At 41.0% G+C, this 19203-nt stretch overlaps 1 protein-coding gene, 1 long non-coding RNA gene and 1 other non-coding gene across 5 annotated transcripts in view; all 3 read left to right on the forward strand.

Annotated features, from left to right (window-relative positions):
* Window positions 1–19203, forward strand: part of ELOVL5 (ELOVL fatty acid elongase 5) — an 80769-nt gene that overhangs the window by 48439 nt on the left and 13127 nt on the right. For all 3 annotated transcript variants that reach the window (XM_012780752.2, XM_012780755.2, XM_012780753.2), the window contains exons 2-3: window positions 2742–2807; window positions 6171–6358. In XM_012780752.2, the coding sequence (XP_012636206.1) occupies window positions 2750–2807; window positions 6171–6358 (246 nt within the window). In that variant the 5' untranslated portion in view covers window positions 2742–2749. The remainder of the gene's footprint in view (window positions 1–2741; window positions 2808–6170; window positions 6359–19203) is intronic.
* LOC142870969 (uncharacterized) lies at window positions 8717–10718 on the forward strand. Its single transcript, XR_012919312.1, has 2 exons — window positions 8717–8769; window positions 9111–10718. It is a non-coding gene; the product is annotated as an uncharacterized LOC142870969 (long non-coding RNA).
* LOC142871299 (small nucleolar RNA SNORA61) lies at window positions 11286–11417 on the forward strand. Its single transcript, XR_012919549.1, has one exon. It is a non-coding gene; the product is annotated as a small nucleolar RNA SNORA61 (small nucleolar RNA).

A 19203-nucleotide genomic window follows, 5' to 3' on the forward strand; every position in this document is an offset into this window, starting at 1 on the left:
TAACTGTAGAATTTACAGTGCTCTTTAATAGATAACATATTTCTTATTTAAGCAGGGAGTCTTTCTAAAGCTGAATTAATTAGCTTTAAGAAATACAAAGCTAGCCGGGCGTGGTGGCTCACGCCTGTAATCCTAGCTCTCTGGGAGGCCAAGGCGGGTGGATCCTTTGAGCTCAGAAGTTCAAGACCAGCCCGAGCAAGAGCGAGACCCCATCTCTACTAAAAATAAAAAAAATAAAAAAATAAAAATGTTAATTGGCCAACTGAAAATGGAAAAAAAGAAATACAAAGCTGGGCCGGGTGTGGTGGCTCACGCCTGTAATCCCAGCACTCTGGGAGGCCGAGGCGGGCGGATTGTTTGAGCTCAGGAGTTCAAGACAAGCCTGAGCAAGAGCGAGACCCCGTCTCTACCAAAAACAGAAAAAATTAGCCAGGCATGGTGGCACATGCTTTTGTAGTCTCAGCTACTCAGGAGGCTGAGGCAGCAGGATTGCTTGAACCCAGGAGTTTGAGGTTGCCGTGAGCTAGGCTGATGCCACGGCACTCTAATCGGGGCAACAGAGTGAGACTATCTTAAAAGAAAGAAAGAAAGAAATATAAAGTTAAGCCCATTCTCTTCACTGGAATTTTCTAGAATTTCTATTTCCCAAAGAGGTTCAGTCTTGCAGAGGAAAATGGCTTAGGACCAGAATGGTCTAGGGATTACAGTACACTAGTCACCCCTTAAAGCACGGACATATTCCAAGACCCCCAGTGGATGCCTGAAACTGTGGATAGTACTAAACCCTAGATATACTTTGTTTTTTCCTGTATATACATACCTATAATAATGTTTGATTTATAAATTAGGTAAGAGATTAATAGCAATAACTAATAATTAAATAAAACAATTGTGTAAATTAAGGGTTACTTGAACATAAGCACTGCAGTACCATGGCAATTGATCTGATAACTGAGAGAGCTCTTAAGTAACTAACGGTCTGAGAGCGTAGACAACATGGATACACTGGACAAAGGGGTGATTCATGTCCCAGGTGGGACAGAATGGGATGGTAGGTAAGTAAAACTTATGAATTGTTTATTTCTGGAATTTTCCATCTAGTATTTTCAGACCACAGTTGACCTCAGCTGACCAAAACTGTGGATAAGAAGGGACTACTGTTATGTTAAAAATTAATCGTTGAATTGCAGAAGTGACCTAGTGCCAAAGTTGCATAACTACTGGGGGCAAAGGTGGCTTGATGGTGGTGGCACTTACCTGGGTTTGTGGCAACTGTTGCTTTCTTGGTTTCCAGCCCCAGGTTGAGGGAGTCAGTACCATCCCTGAGCTCTCTTGGGCAGTCAGGACAGAACCCTGTGAGCTACTTTCAAAGTGTCATTGATGGCTCCTCGTGTCTGTACCTCATCTTGGGCTGGATTGGCTTAATTGCAACTACTAGAACCATTAGATAATTTTATGGTTAAAATAGTTTATCCTGAAATTAGCCAAAGAATATACATACATTAGGGTGTGGCAAGCCAAAGAAGGGGGAATATTGTTAAATGAGTAACAGCTTAATTAATGAAACCAATTTTGCCTTTGCCCTGGAAGTTATTATATGGGTGATTATTTGTAAAAAGGAAATGACCAGGAAAGTTGAAAATGGTACGTCTCCTAACTTTAATACATTTAATGGAAAATCTAGTCAGCATACATATGAAAAGATGTTTAGCTACCCTTTAAATGTGTATCTTAAATGAGGGGAAAAAGGAAAAAGTTGGAGGTAAATCTATAAATACTATCTTTGAGATGGTTTAATAAGTGAAAACAAGCAAGTAATATGTACACTGCTATTATAACAGTGTTGTTCTGAGGGTTTTTTTTACTGTGACTCCCCCTCCCCATGAGAATATATTTTGCATCACAGCTGAGTAATCATATAATACTTATAAATATGATAAGATAAAACTAAAGTTTTATGAAACAGTATTCTCAGAGCAAAGCACTCTCTCTATTATGACCAATTTATTATTTTTTTAATGCTAAGTTGATTTGATCATCTAATAATGGGTTGCAGCCCACAACTGTAAAAATATCCATTTCGCATGACCTCCTTTGTGCTCAAAAGAAGAAAACTCTCTGGAAGTGTATCCAAGAAATATTACCATTAGCTTGCTTCTAACAGTGAGGCTTAGGGATTGTGGTTGAGGGAAGTGATGAGATCTTTGTCCCCTCCCCCCTTTTTTAATTTTTAATATTTGGATTTTTTTTTTACTGTGGACATGAAGTACTATAAAAATAATAATAAAAGTAACAAGCAGAGGAAACTGTCTTTTCACTGTGACATTCCATTCCCTGCTATGATTCTTCCTGTCTTTGTTGTCTTACCTCAAGTTGCAGTTCTTGCCCAGACAGGATCTTTTCCTGTCTGCCACCTTCAATCCAGTTAGTTCCACTCTTCTCCCCACTGAGATTTCAGCTTAACGGAAAGAATTTTTATGGAACTGAGAAAAAAAGTTCAGAAAACTGGCACTTCATTTATAAAGTGAATTCACAGGATTGTGTCTTTCCTTTTGATGTTCAAATTAGAACTAGTGCATAAGTTACTTTTGTGAGCTAAAAAAAATTTATTTTAACATGAGGAACTTAACCTTGTTTGTATCATATTCTTTGAAAAGAATTTGTTCTTGTTCTTTTATGAAAAAACACTGTATAAAAACATTTTTGAGTAAAGATTAATCGATATTTTTTTTTCTTAATAGGTTTTAAAATGGAAAATTTTGATGCATCACTTAGTCCGTATTTCAAAGCATTGCTAGGCACCCGAGGTAAGATGGTTTTTAGTTTTGCTTACCTTCTGTGGCGCCACCCCCCTCCCTAGCCCCTTATAGCCACTCATAAATATTGCATGAGGAGATTCGAGAAAATGTGAGCATTTTCTATGATAAGGCCAACACTTTGTCCTGGATAACAAATGGTTTGGAGAAGTCCTCTGACGGAGACACAGCTGCCGAATGTGGCCCTCTGCTGACTCTAACTGGGGATCAAATCGTGCTGTAAAGCTTGTAGCCTGAGAATACCATCGATTTCACCAGTATCAGTGGTATGTTTTTCCCAATTCTTATAAGTCGCTAAAACTGGTTCCCCGCCAGGCTTGGTGGTTCACACTTGTAATCCCAGCACTCTAGGAGGCTGAGGCAGGAGGATCACTCGAGTTCAGGAGTTAGAGACCAGCCTGAGCAAGAATGAGACTTTGTCTCTACGAAAAATGGAAAGAATAGAAAGAAAATTAGCCAGACAACTAAAAATATATAGAAAAAATTAGCCAGGCATGGTGGTGCATACCTGTAGTCCAAGCTACTTGGGAGGCTGAGGCAGGAGGATCGCTTGAGCCCAGGAGTTTGAGGTTGCTGTGAGCTAGACTGATGCCATAGCATTCTAGCCTGGGCAACAGAGTGAGACCCTGTCTCAAAAAAAAAAAAAAAACCAAAGAAAAAAAAGAAGTTCCCAAAATGCACAGTTGCAATAGGAGTTTAACACATTGGTTGCCATGTGAGTTGTGTTTAACTCATGCTTGTTTTGAGCCCGGGGCCTCATGAAGCACATCCTGAGCAAAACCCTGCAGTTGGTTCTCAAAAATCTTGTTGATGTTCTTATTGTTACAATTAATGTTGACAGATTAATTCTAACAATGTGGATTAAATGAATCACAGTCAATAAATTTGCATGGTTTTGAGAATAAGGAAGTTATTCCTCAGCACTCTTTACCAGCTGTCTTCCCTCAAAGCTCAGTGGCCACGATTGCTCACATGCACATGCCTGAACCAGCCACCAGACAGGGAGTTAGGACCACCATGATTGGCCAGGTCTTTAGGATTAGGGGGCTAGCTTACCTGGAAGTACTTAGCAGTTTGAGAGGATGGATACCTGCCAGTTTGGAAAGATGATCTGTTACAAAATAAATAAAGCAAGGTGTAAAACAGAGCTTTAAGTAAATGGAAGGAAATGGAAGACATGGTGCATTTATTTTGTTTGCAATATCCACACAAAATATGTAACAGTCTAATGTTAGTTGCTAAGTGGGAACTTGTTTTTTCAAAATTGACAGCCAAGGCCCAGAGCTGAGAACAAAAGGTGTTAAGAATCCCCTTGTTAAGGTTCCTGGGGCCAGCCACTTCCTGAAGGACTTCCTCTGCAGAGCTGACAGTAACACCCTGCACCATCCTAGCACAACCAGTGGGGAGGGCATGGAGGACATCTCCCTCTGAAGCCAAGGAAAGCAAGCCATGAGAGAAACATGGGGAAAGTTATGGTGTCTGCAGGAAAGGAAGGCTGGTGTCAGTGGCCCAAGAGGACACATGCTCTATGGAACATAATGCTTGTCCTGTGAGATCAAGGGGAAAAGTATTGGAGAGAGTAGCAAGATGGACCGACCAGTGGGTCAGAGAAAGGGCAGAGACTGTCCCCATTAGCTGCTGCTTCTCCAAAGCTGCAAGAGGTAAATCCTGCATATGCCTCTGAGCTCCAGAGTTGGGGGTCTTGGCGGGGAGGTAAGATTGAGGAGCTACAGGTTTGGGGGAATTGTTACAGCAGGATGGAAAGGGGAACATGCTGCAGAGGCAGCTCCCTGGGGATCAGCCAGAGGATGAAGTTGACTCTTTCAGGGGACAGATAATATAGAGGATCTGGCTGCCAGGGAGGTTACTGCCATCTGCGGAGAGGCTGTCAGTTTGTTCCTGGCAGCTACTTCACCTGTTTTCCTCTCCCTCCTCCTCCCTGCCCAATAAAGGGGACAGAGCAGGTAAGGTCTCTCCTGTACCAGTAGTTTTTCAAATCAGTGTAGGTTTTCTCTCTCCAGCTACTTACTACTGGCAGCTCCTCACATAGTTTGTTGAATGCTATACCTTAGTCACTTATCTGATTGTTGCTGCTTCACTGTCATGTTTTCTTTTTTTAATCATTGTCCCCTCTGCTGTTGACCATTGTAATCATAGCAGATGCTGCCTTTCTGATTAGCAACAATGTCACTAACCTGGCTAAGTGGCACGTTTTCTGTGAGTCTGCGCATGCTGGGCAGACTCGCTGACACTTGACTGAGATGGAGGACTTTAGAGTTCACAGACTGCCATTTCTAGAGTTTCATTACCCAATGTGTGATCCAACAAATCTGGTTAATAAATCCAGTTAGTGGAAAATCTAGCTTTCTCCTTTTCTTTTCTTTTTTATTCTTTGGAGACAGAGTCTCACTCTGTTGCCCAGGCTAAAGTGAGTGCTGTGGCATCAGCCTAGCTCACAGCAACCTCAATCTCCTGGGCCCAAGTGATCCTTCTGCCTCAGCCTCCCGAGTAGCTGGGACTACAGGCACGCACCACCATGCCCGGCTAATTTTTTCTATATATTTTTAGTTGGCCAATTAATTTCTTTCTATTTTTAGTAGAGACAGGGTCTCACTCTTGCTCAAGCTGGTTTCGAACTCCTGACCTTGAGCGATCCTCCCACCTCATCCTCCTAGAGTGCTAGTATTACAGGCGTGAGCCACCTCGCCCAGCCCTTAATTTCCTTTTAACTTCTTTAGAAAGAATATTTTGATTTTGATTTTACTTAGTAAAAACCATGAATAATACACATTGTTATTCAGAACATTTAACAAGAAGGCTTCACCTTGTTTGTTTGTTTTTTTTTTATCAGTATTAACCTTGTTTATTTTATTTTTAAAGGTCTAACTCTTTTTTTTTTTTTTTTTTTACATTTTGGTTACATTTCATATCTTTGCCTCTCCCTAGCAAGGGTTAGAGGTATGCCCTTTCCCTCCACATGCTCACCACATCCCTCAGATGTGGGTCTACCCCCCACCCCCTGAATCTGTGGTGATTCACCTTGGTTTTTTTCTTTCTTTCCTTCTTTTTCCCCCCAAGATCTTAATTGCTTTTTTTCCAAGATCTTATTTGCAATTCTAGAATCGGGTAACACTTTGTTCCCTAAAATAGAATGAGTGTTTCCCACCTTGTTTGGTATGTTTTGAAAATTCATGCCTCCTCTTCTGATTGCTTTGTTGGGATTAGGAATATTAATACTAGGTGACTTTTTATAAAATGGTGGTCAGAGATATTTTTTTAATGTTCAAAACATTTGTGGTTATTTTTATATTTACCTTATTAATCACTAAATATTTTTCTTTTATTATTTTTCAGATACCAGAGTAAAAGGATGGTTTCTTCTGGACAATTATATACCTACATTGGTCTGTTCCATCATATATTTACTAATTGTATGGCTGGGGCCAAAATACATGAAGAATAGACCGCCGTTCTCTTGCCGGGGAATTTTAGTGGTGTATAACCTTGGACTCACGTTGCTGTCTCTCTATATGTTCTTTGAGGTAGGTCAGAAGTTAACACAGGCTTCCTCTCACTTAAAAAGTATTCTTGTTTGCTGTCCTAAATTATATTCCTAAACGATGAAAGGCAGCGGGGTGGGGAGAGAACTGGGTGAGCAAATATGTCGGTGCATTTTGAGTATATTTTAAAATCAGTTTTTTAAAATGTTAGTTGTTTGTACAAATATACCTTCTAGAATATCTAAAATAGAAGCCTTTGCCATTGATTCTTTTATTATGTTTCATAGGGTATTCAGAATTAAAATATTTTCAAAAATACTCTCATGTAAGCAAAATGCAGAGCAGAAAATAAAATTTGAAAAACAGATGTGAACATTTTACTATTAAGCATTTAATAAGTGCTTGCTTCTTTTTTGGAGATGGGGGAGGAAGGAAGTGGGTGGGTGATACATGGTATGTTTTGTGGCAAGTCATCGTCTCTGTCGGCTGTCAAATCTCAATTATTTTTCAAAAGCTAAGAAGAGTGGCTAGTGAGGTCTGCATTTAGGATTCAAATGGTCTGTGTAAGTTCAGACCCAATTATTTCTTTGATATGACTAGAATATTGAAATCAGATTTGATGATCTCACAAGCAAATGTGGCTTAAATAAAAATGAAAGACAAATTGGAATCAACACTCCTGTTCTCCCTACTTTGTAAGGGATAATACTACAGTCTTTAAAGCTAAAAGGGAGAGGAAAGCTGCCCTCTGATGGTAAGCACAATTTGTGTGCATTTTTCGGGGAAGGACTACACACTTTTCATTCAGGCTTACTCGAATCTATTGCTGAGTCTTCTGGGGTAGAGAATTAAGCCATAAATAAAACAAACATTCAAGCATTCCTATTTAGGTTTTCAACCTTTTATTGCAGCTTTAATTTTCCAAGGAGTAGTAACTAGAAGAGGATGGGATTGGGGTGCAGAAAAGAGGAGAAATCAGTGTGAATCTTAAAATGAGTGTTTAGAGGAAAAAATGAGTTCTCTGTCAGCCCCAAGCTATGGTGGTATCTCCCTGGCTGCATGTGGTGGTGTGCGTGAGTGTGGACGTGCCTAGGTGTATGAGCCAGTGGTTGGCACTCTATTTGATCATCAGAGGTGTTGCATCTGTGGAGATCTGTGTCATGATCTCCCATGTATGTATCATAAGCCAAGGTGTAGATTTTATGACTAGAATGGTAGATGCTACCAGCATTGCTTTTATGCTTGACACTCCAAGAAATGCTTACAACTCCTTTTTTGCTTTTTTCTGTCCTATTCTAGAATGAAGGCAGTTTAATTAGCCTCCAGGATGGAGATTGCAGGACTGGAGGCAGGGGAAGTACTCAGGAGTGACTCCTGGCCCCAGCACTGTGCACATCTCTCAGTGTTCAAGGGACAAAGCTGCAGCAAGCTGTCAGGTTTTTTTAGAGTGAGCTGTTTGTGTTTCCATAATTGATAGATGATAGAGTTATTTAAGAAAACTTTCATAGAGTTTATTATTATACATAGCAATATTCTAGAGAAAAATATTTAAGATAATTAATTCTTAGAGAAATTAAGCATTTGCCTTATATGTTTTTCAAGCCCTAGAGATACAGTTATAACTTAATAATTTAACTTCTCTTAAACAGATTAATTTCCTATTAAAGAGGAAAAGAAAATTGCTGTATAAACCGCTGCTGTGTACATCTGAGTGAATTTGGAGGTTCTGAACACACTGTAATATAAAGTATAGATTTCCCTCTGACAGTTTGGTAAGAATAGTAGAAGACTTTGAGCAGTGTCTGAGCACTGAATATAGAGATTTAAGAGTATACAGAGGAGAATCACCTTTCTGACTCATGATTTAGAGTTCATACCCGGGTAATATAGACAAGGGGGCAATGGTTCCTTAAATTAAATCAAGTTTATAAAAATAAATCCAGATCAGATACCCCTGAGTTGAAAATAAGCCCCTAGTACTCTAAAGTAGATGATATGTAGATTTGATTTTTGTCTTTTTTCCCTATGTTTACATAAACCCATCAGTAATAAAATTATAGGCCGGGCGCGGTGGCTCACGCCTGTAATCCTAGCACTCTGGGAGGCCGAGGCGGGCAGATTGCTCAAGGTCAGGAGTTCAAAACCAGCCTGAGCGAGACCCCGTCTCTACCATAAAAATAGAAAGAAATTAATTGGCCAACTAATATATATAATATAAAAATCAGCCGGGCATGGTGGCTCGTGCCTGTAGTCCCAGCTACTCGGGAGGCTGAGGCAGGAGGATTGCTTGAGCCCAGGAGTTTGAGGTTGCTGTGAGCTAGGCTGACGCCATGGCACTCACTCTAGCCTAGGCAAGAAAGCGAGACTCTGTCTCAAAAAAAAAAAAAAAAAAAAAAAAAAAAAAAAATTATAATGTGTCCTCTGTTAAGTTTTGAATTTCATTTTAGCTATAGGTTTTTCTTTTTTTTTTTTTTTGAGACAGAGTCTCACTTTGTTGCCCAGGCTAGAGTGAGTGCTGTGGCGTCAGCCTAGCTCACAGCAACCTCAAACTCCTGGGCTCAAGCAATCCTTCTGCCTCAGCCTCCCAAGTAGCTGGGACTACAGGCATGTGCCACCATGCCCGGCTAATTTTTTCTAAATATATTAGTTGGCCAATTAATTTCTTTCTATTTATAGTAGAGACAGGGTCTCGCTCTTGCTCAGGGTGGTTTTGAACTCCTGACTTCGAGCAATCCGCCCGCCTCGGCCTCCCAGAGAGCTAGGATTACAGGCGTGAGCTACCGCGCCTGGCCAGGTTTTTCTTTTTATACAACAGAGCAAACTGAGAAGATCATGAAGCCCAGTTGGTTAAGCCCCTCGTTTTAGAGAAACGTCCCAGGAGTTGGAGCCATTTGCCCGTGATCACATACCTATGCATGGGCATTATTATTTATCTTTATTTACCTTTTTGCTTATCTATATATTTGGGTCTGTAAAGAATTTTTAAAATAAATAAGTGGTCATTGGTATTTTTTTTTATTTTATCCTGTGGCATAAATTCAGAGCTGCCTTGGGCAAGTTCTGGATTAATACAAATAAAATTAACTGTCACTTAAAGGAAACAGGGAGAAGTCTTAAACGAAAGGAGATAAGAAGGAAATGAAAGGGTAGTCACCAAAACATTAAAGTTACTAGAAGGAAAATAACTAAATCCCAATTTTACACCTGTGAAACCTAGTTTAAAATGTAGACATAATGTAGACTTGTTCATAGTTTGTGCATTTGGTAAGAAAAATAATTAAAAGAGAAGAGATATTACTTCTGATCATCTCATTAATAAGTGTTTATTTTTAGGGAAAAGGTCATAGATCCCTGATTTGAAGTATATTTGAATAGTAGTTGTTTTTATTTGAAGGTATAGGACTTTCAAATGGCAAACTTGGCTTTTTGTTACTAAATTTAGGATTGCCTAACATCAGAGTCCATGGTGAAGGTTTAGAAATAAAATTCCAAGTTGCAGAAGAGAAAGAATTTAGTTTGCATTAGTTATTTAGCTTTGTAAAACTGTGCCCTCATAGCAAACAAAGAAATCTTACATGCGTTTCTACCCCCTGAGATTCAGGGCATATTTTGTCTGACTAGAAACCGTTTTTTTTTTTTCTCCAAATTATCCATGTATCTTTCTCTTGTCTCCAATTCCCAAATTGAGAACCTCTGCCTATGTGGTGCCAGACTGTCTTTTTATCATTCTGTGTTACCTACCAGTGCTGAACTGCATTTCCCCACCCATCCAGCAAGCGTTCAAAGCCACTTTTAACTCCTTTGTTAGAGTATTACAGGTGTTCCATTTTAGGCAGCTCTGTCCTGATGTGAAACCATTTTAACATGTCTGCTGTGCTCCCACTGTGCCTCTGACCTCTTAAACCCTAGGCAGAGGGGATCTAATTGTGTGCTCGGTTACAGTCCACAAAGGAGAATCCCTGTTGATCCGCCCGTGCCTCACAAACTGATCCTTGGACTCAGCAGCAGCTGCCAGGGAAGCAGGGTCAGTGTTACGCAGTACACATGGCTTTGAACACCCCAGGGACACTGTACTGAAAGAAAGGACTGCTGGCTCCTTTCCTCAGGAAGAAGCAGCTCTCTGGCCTTTCTTAGCCCGTCCATCAGGCTCAGCTCTGCTGAGACTCCACCACCACCAGACTCTTTCATTCTTCTGGGCTTCCACCCCTTAAAATTCCCTCTTCCTTTCAGACCTGAGTCTGCCTCTGCCTGGCAGTCTATAGCTCACTTTTGAGAACACTGTACAAGGATCCAGTTCTTCTGTAAAAGTCAAGAAAGTACTGAGGGAGAGGACTCAGCTCTAGAGCAGTGATTACCCCCCAGCCCCCTCAGCTTTTCTTGTCTCCCTGTTGGTACCAAGGAATATGACACATTCCTTTCGATTTAAAATGTTCCATGATGTGCCGATTAACATTCCATCCCTCACCTCACCCCCACTCACAGATCACACTGGCTTACAAGAATGAAAAGGTCTCTTCCCCATCCTTTTCTTTCCCATTGTTACTATGGCTGATTGCGCTTTCAAATGTATCCTGAGTGTTTAGGATAGGAAAAAAGCAAATGCCAGAACCACATTCATTATGTTATTTAGCAATTATTGGTTACAAACAAGATTGTTTTGTGAGTATGTGTGTGTGTTTCTTTCCTTGGGGTTAGAACTGTGTATTGTGAATAATGTGAGAGAATTATCATTCAAATATTCAGAACATTTAAAATGTAGTTTTGAAAAAAATCGGTAGCTGGCTAGATGCATCTGGCTTGGCATAAATCCATATTTATTCTTTTTCCCCCTTTGCAATTTTTATTTTAAATTATAATTTTGGAACTATTTCAAAATAAGTAAAGTAAAATCATATAGATGATATCTATGTACCTAACAAATGCTGACATTTTATTGGTTTGATTTTTTGTTTGTTTAAATATGAAAACAGCCCTCCAGTTCCCTTTCCCATCAGATCTGAACACTGGTCTTGGTGGTCGTAAAAGGAGGAAAAGTAATTCTGAAGCTGGCCACGCGGTGTTGTAGTTTGTTATATAGCACGTGGGCTAGTTTCAAACAAGGTTAAAAAAAAAAAAAATAAATATGAAAACATTACAAAAATCCATCAGAAGTACAGCCCCTTCCCAGACATGATGTTCTTCTAAAATTCATGTTTTTTTCTCTAGATATATTTTTATACTTTTACAACATATGTATGTATATGTGACAATATATATTCTGAAAGTTTTTTTAATTTACATGAATAGTATGTTAATTATACTCTTTGAACAACATTTTTTCCATCAACATATTTTGAGATGAATTCATCTTAAGTCTTATAGATTTAATTCATTAATTTTAATTGCTTTGTATTATTTCAGTGTTAGAATTTATTATACCATTTTATCCATGTATCCGTGGAGAAACAAGTAGATTGCTATGTAGGTTGTTTCCAGTTAACAGTGCTATGTTGAATGCTTTTAGACATGTCTCCTTCTGCATATGGGATAGTTTTTTGTGGCCAAGTTTACACATAAGAGTTAAATGACTGAATTTCACAGTCCTCTTATTTTTTTTATTTTTTATTTATTTTGAGACAGAGTCTCTCACTTTGTTGCCTGGGCTAGAGTGCCATGGAGTCAGCCTAGCTCACAGCAACCTCAAACTCCTGGGCTCCAGCAATCCTCCTGCCTCCCTCCTGAGTAGCTGGGACTACAGGCGTGTGCTGCTACTACGGCTGGCTAATTTTTCTATTTTTTGGTAAAGAAGGGCTCTCTTACTCAGGATCGTCTCGAACTCCTGGCCTCAAGCAATCCTCCCACCTTGGCCTCCCAGAGTGCTAGGATCACAGGCATGAGCCACCATGCCCAGCCAAGTGCATCCTAGACTTAATAAAGTCTCAAGTGAATCTGTATTTTATTTCTGTTCTTCTAATAATTCAAGGACCTTAAAAAATTTCAGCTCTGATCCCCATCTTCCATGTTACTGTTAGGGTTCCACCTTTTTTACGGTGCTAAACAATCAGTCACCATTATTGCAGGCAGTGCTTTTACTGGTTTTCTTTGCTCACTATTGATCTCTGTGGAATTCATTCTTTCCTTTTAGGTTCAATTATTTTTCTTCTGAAGTAGTTCTTCCTTTGAGGGGCAATCTCTTCGTCTCCATTTGAGTGTTTTTATTTGCCTTTACATGTGAGTAATATTTTAGCAGGGCTTCGAAGTCTAGATTAACACTTTGAAGATGTATTCCAGAAAAGTGTACTACAGTCCCACTTTTGTTCATTTGCAGGTAATCTTTTTCTTTCCAGGTACTTAAAAAAATTTTCATTCTTCAAATTCACTCATACTTTCTTCAGCTGTGTCTAATCTGCTATTTCATCCATCTATTGCATTTTTAGTTTAAATGACTGTATATCTCTCTTACTTCCAAAAGTTCACTGCTTGTTCTCCCTTCATTCCATAACATGGAAGCATTGGTCCCCCCCCCCCCGCCCCCATGATAGAGATATATGACAGTGATCTCAGAACTTAACCATTTGGTGCATTGTTTGTTTTTTTTTTGAGACAGAGTTTCGCTTTGTTGCCTAGGCTAGAGTGAGTGCCGTGGCGTCAGCCTAGCTCACAGCAACCTCAAACTCCTGGACTCAAGCAATCCTGCTGCCTCAGCCTCCCGAGTGACTGGGACTTACAGGCATGCGCCACCATGTCCAGCTAATTTTTTTTCTCTATATATTAGTTTTTTTCTCTATATATTAGTTGGCCAATTAATTTCTTTCTATTTTATAGTAGAGACGGGATCTCGATCTTGCTCAGGCTGGTTTCGAACTCCTGACCTCAAGCAATCCACCCGCCTCGGCCTCCCAGAGTGCTAGGATTACAGGCGTGAGCCACCGCGCCCGGCCTGGTGCATTGTTTTTTTTTTTATTATTATTATTTTTTATTTTTTTTTTGAGACAGAGTCTCACTTTGTTGCCCAGGCTAGAGTGAGTGCCGTGGTGTCAGCCTAGCTCACAGCAACCTCAATCTCCTGGGCTCAAGCGATCCTGCTGCCTCAGCCTCCCGAGTAGCTGGGACTACAGGCATGCGCCACCATGCCCGGCTGATTTTTTCTATATATTAGTTGGCCAATTAATTTCTTTCTATTTATAGTAGAGACAGGATCTCGCTTTTGCTCAGGCTGGTTTCGAACTCCTGACCTCGAGCAATCCTCCCGCCTCGGCCTCCCAGAGCGCTAGGATTACAGGCGTGAGCCACGGCGCCCAGCCTGGTACATTGTTTTTTAAAGTAGTCTTTAAAAACTTTTCTTACATCTGCATTTGAGAGGTCATGCCTCTGGAATAATTATTAAATCTGTATTAAATTTCTTTCCCTCTTAGGACAGAAACAAAGGTTTATTGATTGTTGTATATAAGCATCCAAACTAATATTGCTAGGGGTCATCTCAGATAAACATCTCTTCCTCAAATAAAAGAGATTTTTCAATGGACTTGAAAGTGAACTGAGTTCCTCTTTTCTGAAGAATATTTGGGGGAGGGGTGTAAAAATCTTCACTTTATGGGTAGGAATTGATGGTGTTAGAATTTCATGGGGGGTTTTTTGAGACAGAGTCTTATTCGGTCATCCTGGTGAGTGTATGGTGGCATCATCATAGCTCACTGCAACCTCACTCCTGGGCTCAAGTGATCCTCCTGCCTCAGCCTCCCAGGTAGCTGGGACTATAGGCATGCACCACCACACTGAGCTAATTTTTTTATTTTTGGTAGAGATGGTGTCTCACTCCTGCCCAGCCTGTTCTTGAACCCCTGAGCTCAAGCAATCATCCCGCCCCAGGCTCCCAGAGTACTAGGATTATAGGTATGGATCACTGAGCCTAGTCAGTGTTAGTTTTTTCATGTGTTTTGTATAGCATGTCTCTTTATATGTTTATAGTTGGGGGGGGGGGGGGTTGGTTCTGCCTTTGTTCAGCTTGCTATGTTGCCAGAACCAGAAGTCAGTATTTTTTTCTTTGAATCTTTTGAAAATTTCTTGTGCTTTTTTATTGGAAAGATGGGGGAAAAAAATTGAGCATTTGATGGGCTGGCTGTTCTGTTTGTGCTGTCTAACCTCTATAATTATGGGGCTATTAAACATCTCCCAGGCTCTTGCTTTGAAGGTCCTCTGATGGAACCACATAGCAGTTGCTTTGGAAACATAATATTCTAAACTGTCTTGTTTTCCTTTCCCTTCAGGCTTTCCTAAAATAGCTTTGTTATTGTGGGAAAATAGGATTTGGAAAAACACTTCAACGACCTAGCACTTGATTATTGAATTTTATTTAAAAATTACTTTATTTACCAAAATTCTTTGAAAAAGATGTTTGTTGTTCCCCTTTTTCCCATTTAATACAAGCAGAGAGAATTTGAAATGTCTGATGAGATTAATATTTAAAAGAAAGGCCTAATCATTGCTTAAAGTACTTCTCACTCTTAGTTTCCTTGCAACTGAAATTCCTTGCTTGGAAAGAAAGTTCTCTCAGAGACTGGAAGGAGACAGTGACTTGCCCCTAGTGTATCTGACACTGCCCTTGAGAGAATGCCTCACAGTTGGGAGAACAGAGGGATGCAGCCCAAACATCCTTCCCTTCATTCCTCACCCCACCCGGGGAAAGGGAAAGAAATACTTTCTGTAGAGAGGAAGCTTTGGGGTTGGTCCAAAGCCAGGCCTCCCTCTAAACTGACTCTGCAAATCTTGGGTAACTTGGCTTTGCAGCTGGTGTAGCACGGAGCACATTGCTCTACAAATCCTCAACTAATGTATACTTAACTCTGCAAAGCAAGAATCAATCAGGCCAGGCGCGGTGGCTCACACCTGTAATTCTAGCACTCTGGGAGGCCGAGGGGGGCGGATTACTTGAGGTCAGGAGTTCGAAACCAGCCTGAGCAAGAGTGACACCCCGTCTCTGCTATAAATAGAAACAAATTAATTGGCCAACTAATATATATATATATATATATAAAATTAGCCGGGCATGGTGTTTCATGCCTCTGTAGTCCCAGCTACTCGGGAGGCTGAGGCAGAAGGATCGCTTGAGTCCAGGAGTTTGAGGTTGCTGTGAGCTAGGCTGACACCACGGCACTCACTCTAGCCTGGGCAAGAAAGTGAGACTCTGTCTCAAAAAAAAAAAAAAAAAAAAAAAAGAATCAATCAGTAGATAGGCCAGAGACCTTTATTTAAATTATACAAGGGATGCTTTGGCTGGGGCTTCCTTATGCAGTTGGAACACCACCATTTCAGCCCTAGTGATTGGCCTTCAAGTGTTAGAAGCAGAAATACTGAACATTTGGCTAAAATCTTACCAAAGACTTACAAAGTGCCTACTTTATGCCAAGTGTTGGGCTAACTCATTTTATGCTCATTGCACCACTATCATCCCTTTTCTACAGAGAAAGTTCCAGGAAGCCCTGAACAGTGAGAGAAAAAGGACTGCTGCCGGCATAGGAAGGCACAGCCAAGGGTTCAGGGAGAATGCCAGACATACCTGTTTCAGGTTGGGCTGAGGACAAGCTGTTCCTTTGTGCTTTGTTCTAAAGATTTCTCAAGTGTACAGAACCTGTCCTTATGACTTAGCCAAGAGTATTACATTCAGCTGTAACCCAAAAGTGTTCTTGTCATAAGAACAACAAAACACTTCGGGAGGTCATGGGTGTGAAATTATCTTAATGGGCATCCTTATGCTCTGGATGTGAAAGATTTGAAATTTTAAAAACCACAGGTTGCCGGGCATGATGGCTCGAGCCTGTAATCCCAGCTCTTTAGAACGCCAAAATGGGAGGATCACTTGGGGCTATGAGTTCAGGCCAGTCTGGGTAACATAGATCCCATCTCCAAAAAAAAATTGTAAAAATTAGCTGGGCATTGTGGTGGCACGTGCCTGTATTTCTAGCTACTTGGGAGGCTGAGGCAGGAGGATCACTTGAGCCGAGGAGTTCAAGGTTTGCAGTGAGCTATGATCACACCACTTGCACTCCAGCCTGGGTAGCAGAGCGAGACCCTGTCTCATTTAAAAAAAATGCTTTGACCTGACCCTGTTCCATAATAGTGCTGCCAACATTAGCCAGCTTAATCCTACAGGAAATAGGTACTTTTAATTTTGGAGTGGCTGATGATTAATATTAAAGCAGACATATGCTGAGAAAAAGATGTAACTAGAGGTTTCCATTTTTACAGACTTCTTCATGGATAGAGTATCCCCATTGTGTTCTTACTAAGAATTCAAAAACAGATACAGAAGGTCAAAGGAGCTGAGCTTGGAACGCTAGTTAGGTGCATTTGGGCTGAGAGTCAAGGCTCTTGTGCTAATTTCAGTAGTGCCACCAAGAAGCTGTGTGACCTTGGACCACCCATTATCACTTCTCGGTCTCTGTTTTCTCATTGAAAATATGAGTTTGTACCAGATTTTTTTAAAATACGTACTTGCTGATTCACATGGAAAAAAAACAAAGCTATGAAAAGTGTCAACCATATATACTCTTGGTGATGTTGCTTAGAAAAGTGCCTTGGGAGTTCTGTGATACAGTTGAATATAAGTACAGATAGTCTGTTTTCATTACCTTTCACTCCATCTCTGCTTAGGGTATAGTAAGCACACAGCTCATCGAGCTCTTATCTATAAAAGCAGCCAACCTTTGGAAAGGGGTTACCTTGTTGGCTCTGCCATCTTGGGATGTTGGGGTGAGTGGCTGATAAGGCCCACCCAGGACAATGTTTTTCTACTTACTCTTTAAGTCTTTCAAATGACCTTGTTTCCTGAGAGGCTTTGGTAGCATTTCAGAAAGTGCCATGGAAATGCTTGTCATGCTTAAAAAGGTTATACCTTATTTGTGGTTAAAGGCGGCATTAGATGGGAGAAGTCAACTCTCACCATTAAAAGTGATTCACTCCATGAATTGCATCCTCCACACCCAGCTGTGTGATACTCACATAAGTGTTCTTCTTTCAATGAAAAGATGCATGAAACCACCATTGGTTATTGAAATTGTCTCAGAAGGAGAGAAAAAAAGCTTCTAGCTAGCTTTTAATTATAGCTCTTCACATGTTCCTTGCCTAATTAAGATTTGCTTTACTCTAAGGAAGGAAAAAGCACATATGGTTTTGCAGTGGTGCTGTCTGTATCTTGGTTACTTGGAACAGGCCTCGGCAGTAATGCTCCCTTGGTGGTTCCTGGAGTCGGTGGTGGTGTGGAGAACTGCGTAGGTAGTGGCAGGCTGTTTGTCTTGGCCTGCTTTTTCATTGTAGTACAGTCTTGCCCCTTTTGAACCAATTCACAGAAGCCTGAGGTAGACACCTGCCCTAGTCCATGCCTCACCTTGTCTCACCTCCTGGGTCCTCTGACCTTGCGGTGTCTGCTTACACCCTGCTTGATGAATTTCCGGGGAACTAACCAAAGCAGCTCTTTGGAAGGAAGCCAGGCCTGAGTCCTGAAGGGTGGCTGATGTGACTTTGCCTAAAGCATTATCTCCTCTGATGTGCTCTTCTTGGGACTGAAGGAAGGTCAGCTTTTTGCTTTGAGAGCCTCTGGGGTCCACTACTCATGGCTGCACTGTTGTCCTCAGTCGGGGATGGAAGGAGCAGCCCTCCGAAACTGGCTCATTTCGTGGAGGTTTGGTGAGGGTCTAAGATGAATAAGCTTTAACTCAGGCTCTTGGTCTTCGTGTGTTAAGTTATTCTTTACCTTCTGGAGCCAGGGATATTGGAGAATTTCCATATCCCCAGTGTGAAGTTTGATGATGAAGAGTTTTCATCCTTGGACAGAATTCAGATGAATATCATCAAATTCAAGGCTCATTAAAATACTTTCTGACATTTTAATTTCTCCATTTGTAAAGCTGAAATGAATTGAAGCTCTCTTTACTTTTTCTTACTGCAAATGAAACATTAGGCCTAGATTTGGAAGAAAGAAATGCAGGACCTTGAACTCTTTGTCATTAGTTTAGCAAATGTTTGCTCAGCACGTCTTGCGTGCCAGTCCCTGTGATGGCTTCTGTCCACATGGGAGCCCCAGGCACCATCCTTTGAAAGCTTACGGAGGAGCACAAAGCAGCCCCGTTAACAAGGGGCTTAAAGGGCACAAGCATATGAGCAAATAACTACAAGTCATGGCAGGTGAGGTCAGGGTAAGGAGAAGGGACTTCATGCTGCAGTGCTTGAGAGAGGAATCACGAAGAAAATAGAATTTAAACTGAATTTTGAAGTATAGGTAAGATTTTGAGAGCTGGAGATGAGGATACATGGGGGCAGAGAGCATTCCAGTTGAAAAGAACAAAATAATGGTCACTGCCAACGCTTGCTATACTTACCCTACATACCATGTTGGGTGAGACAGGCAATGCACACTTCATGGTGAGCACTTTATGTTTATCCCATTTGAGGAGTAAAGAAACTGAAAGTGGTTGAAATACCTTGCCCCAGGTCACCTAGCTAAATGTGGGGAAGCTGGGATTTCATGAGCTAGTGCCCAAACCCATGCTCTTTGCTCATGGCTGCTGTTTGTTGGTTAAGGAAAGGCATATTTGGAGGGTGGGAAGGGGTCTGGTTTAACCATAGATAAGGGAAAAGTGAAAGATAAACTGGGGGAACATTGTAGACACAGCGCCTGGGATTTAGGGTTTCTTTCTGAAGGTAGGAAGAATCACTGAAGGGTTTTAAACAAAGAATTCAGGGGTTTGAGAGGCACCGTGGCCCCAGTAGAAGCAGTAGGTGGCAGAAGCAGTGGAGGGAGTGTTGCAGTGAAGCTTGGTGCAGCTCCTGCAGGGAGCCGCTACAGGGGGAGAGAGGGACGAGCTCAGGCTAATTAAGTACAGGACACCAAACGTGCAGCTTCCCTTGTGTGT

The sequence above is a fragment of the Microcebus murinus genome, chromosome 5 (assembly GCF_040939455.1).
Source record: "Microcebus murinus isolate Inina chromosome 5, M.murinus_Inina_mat1.0, whole genome shotgun sequence".
NCBI lineage: Eukaryota > Metazoa > Chordata > Mammalia > Primates > Cheirogaleidae > Microcebus > Microcebus murinus.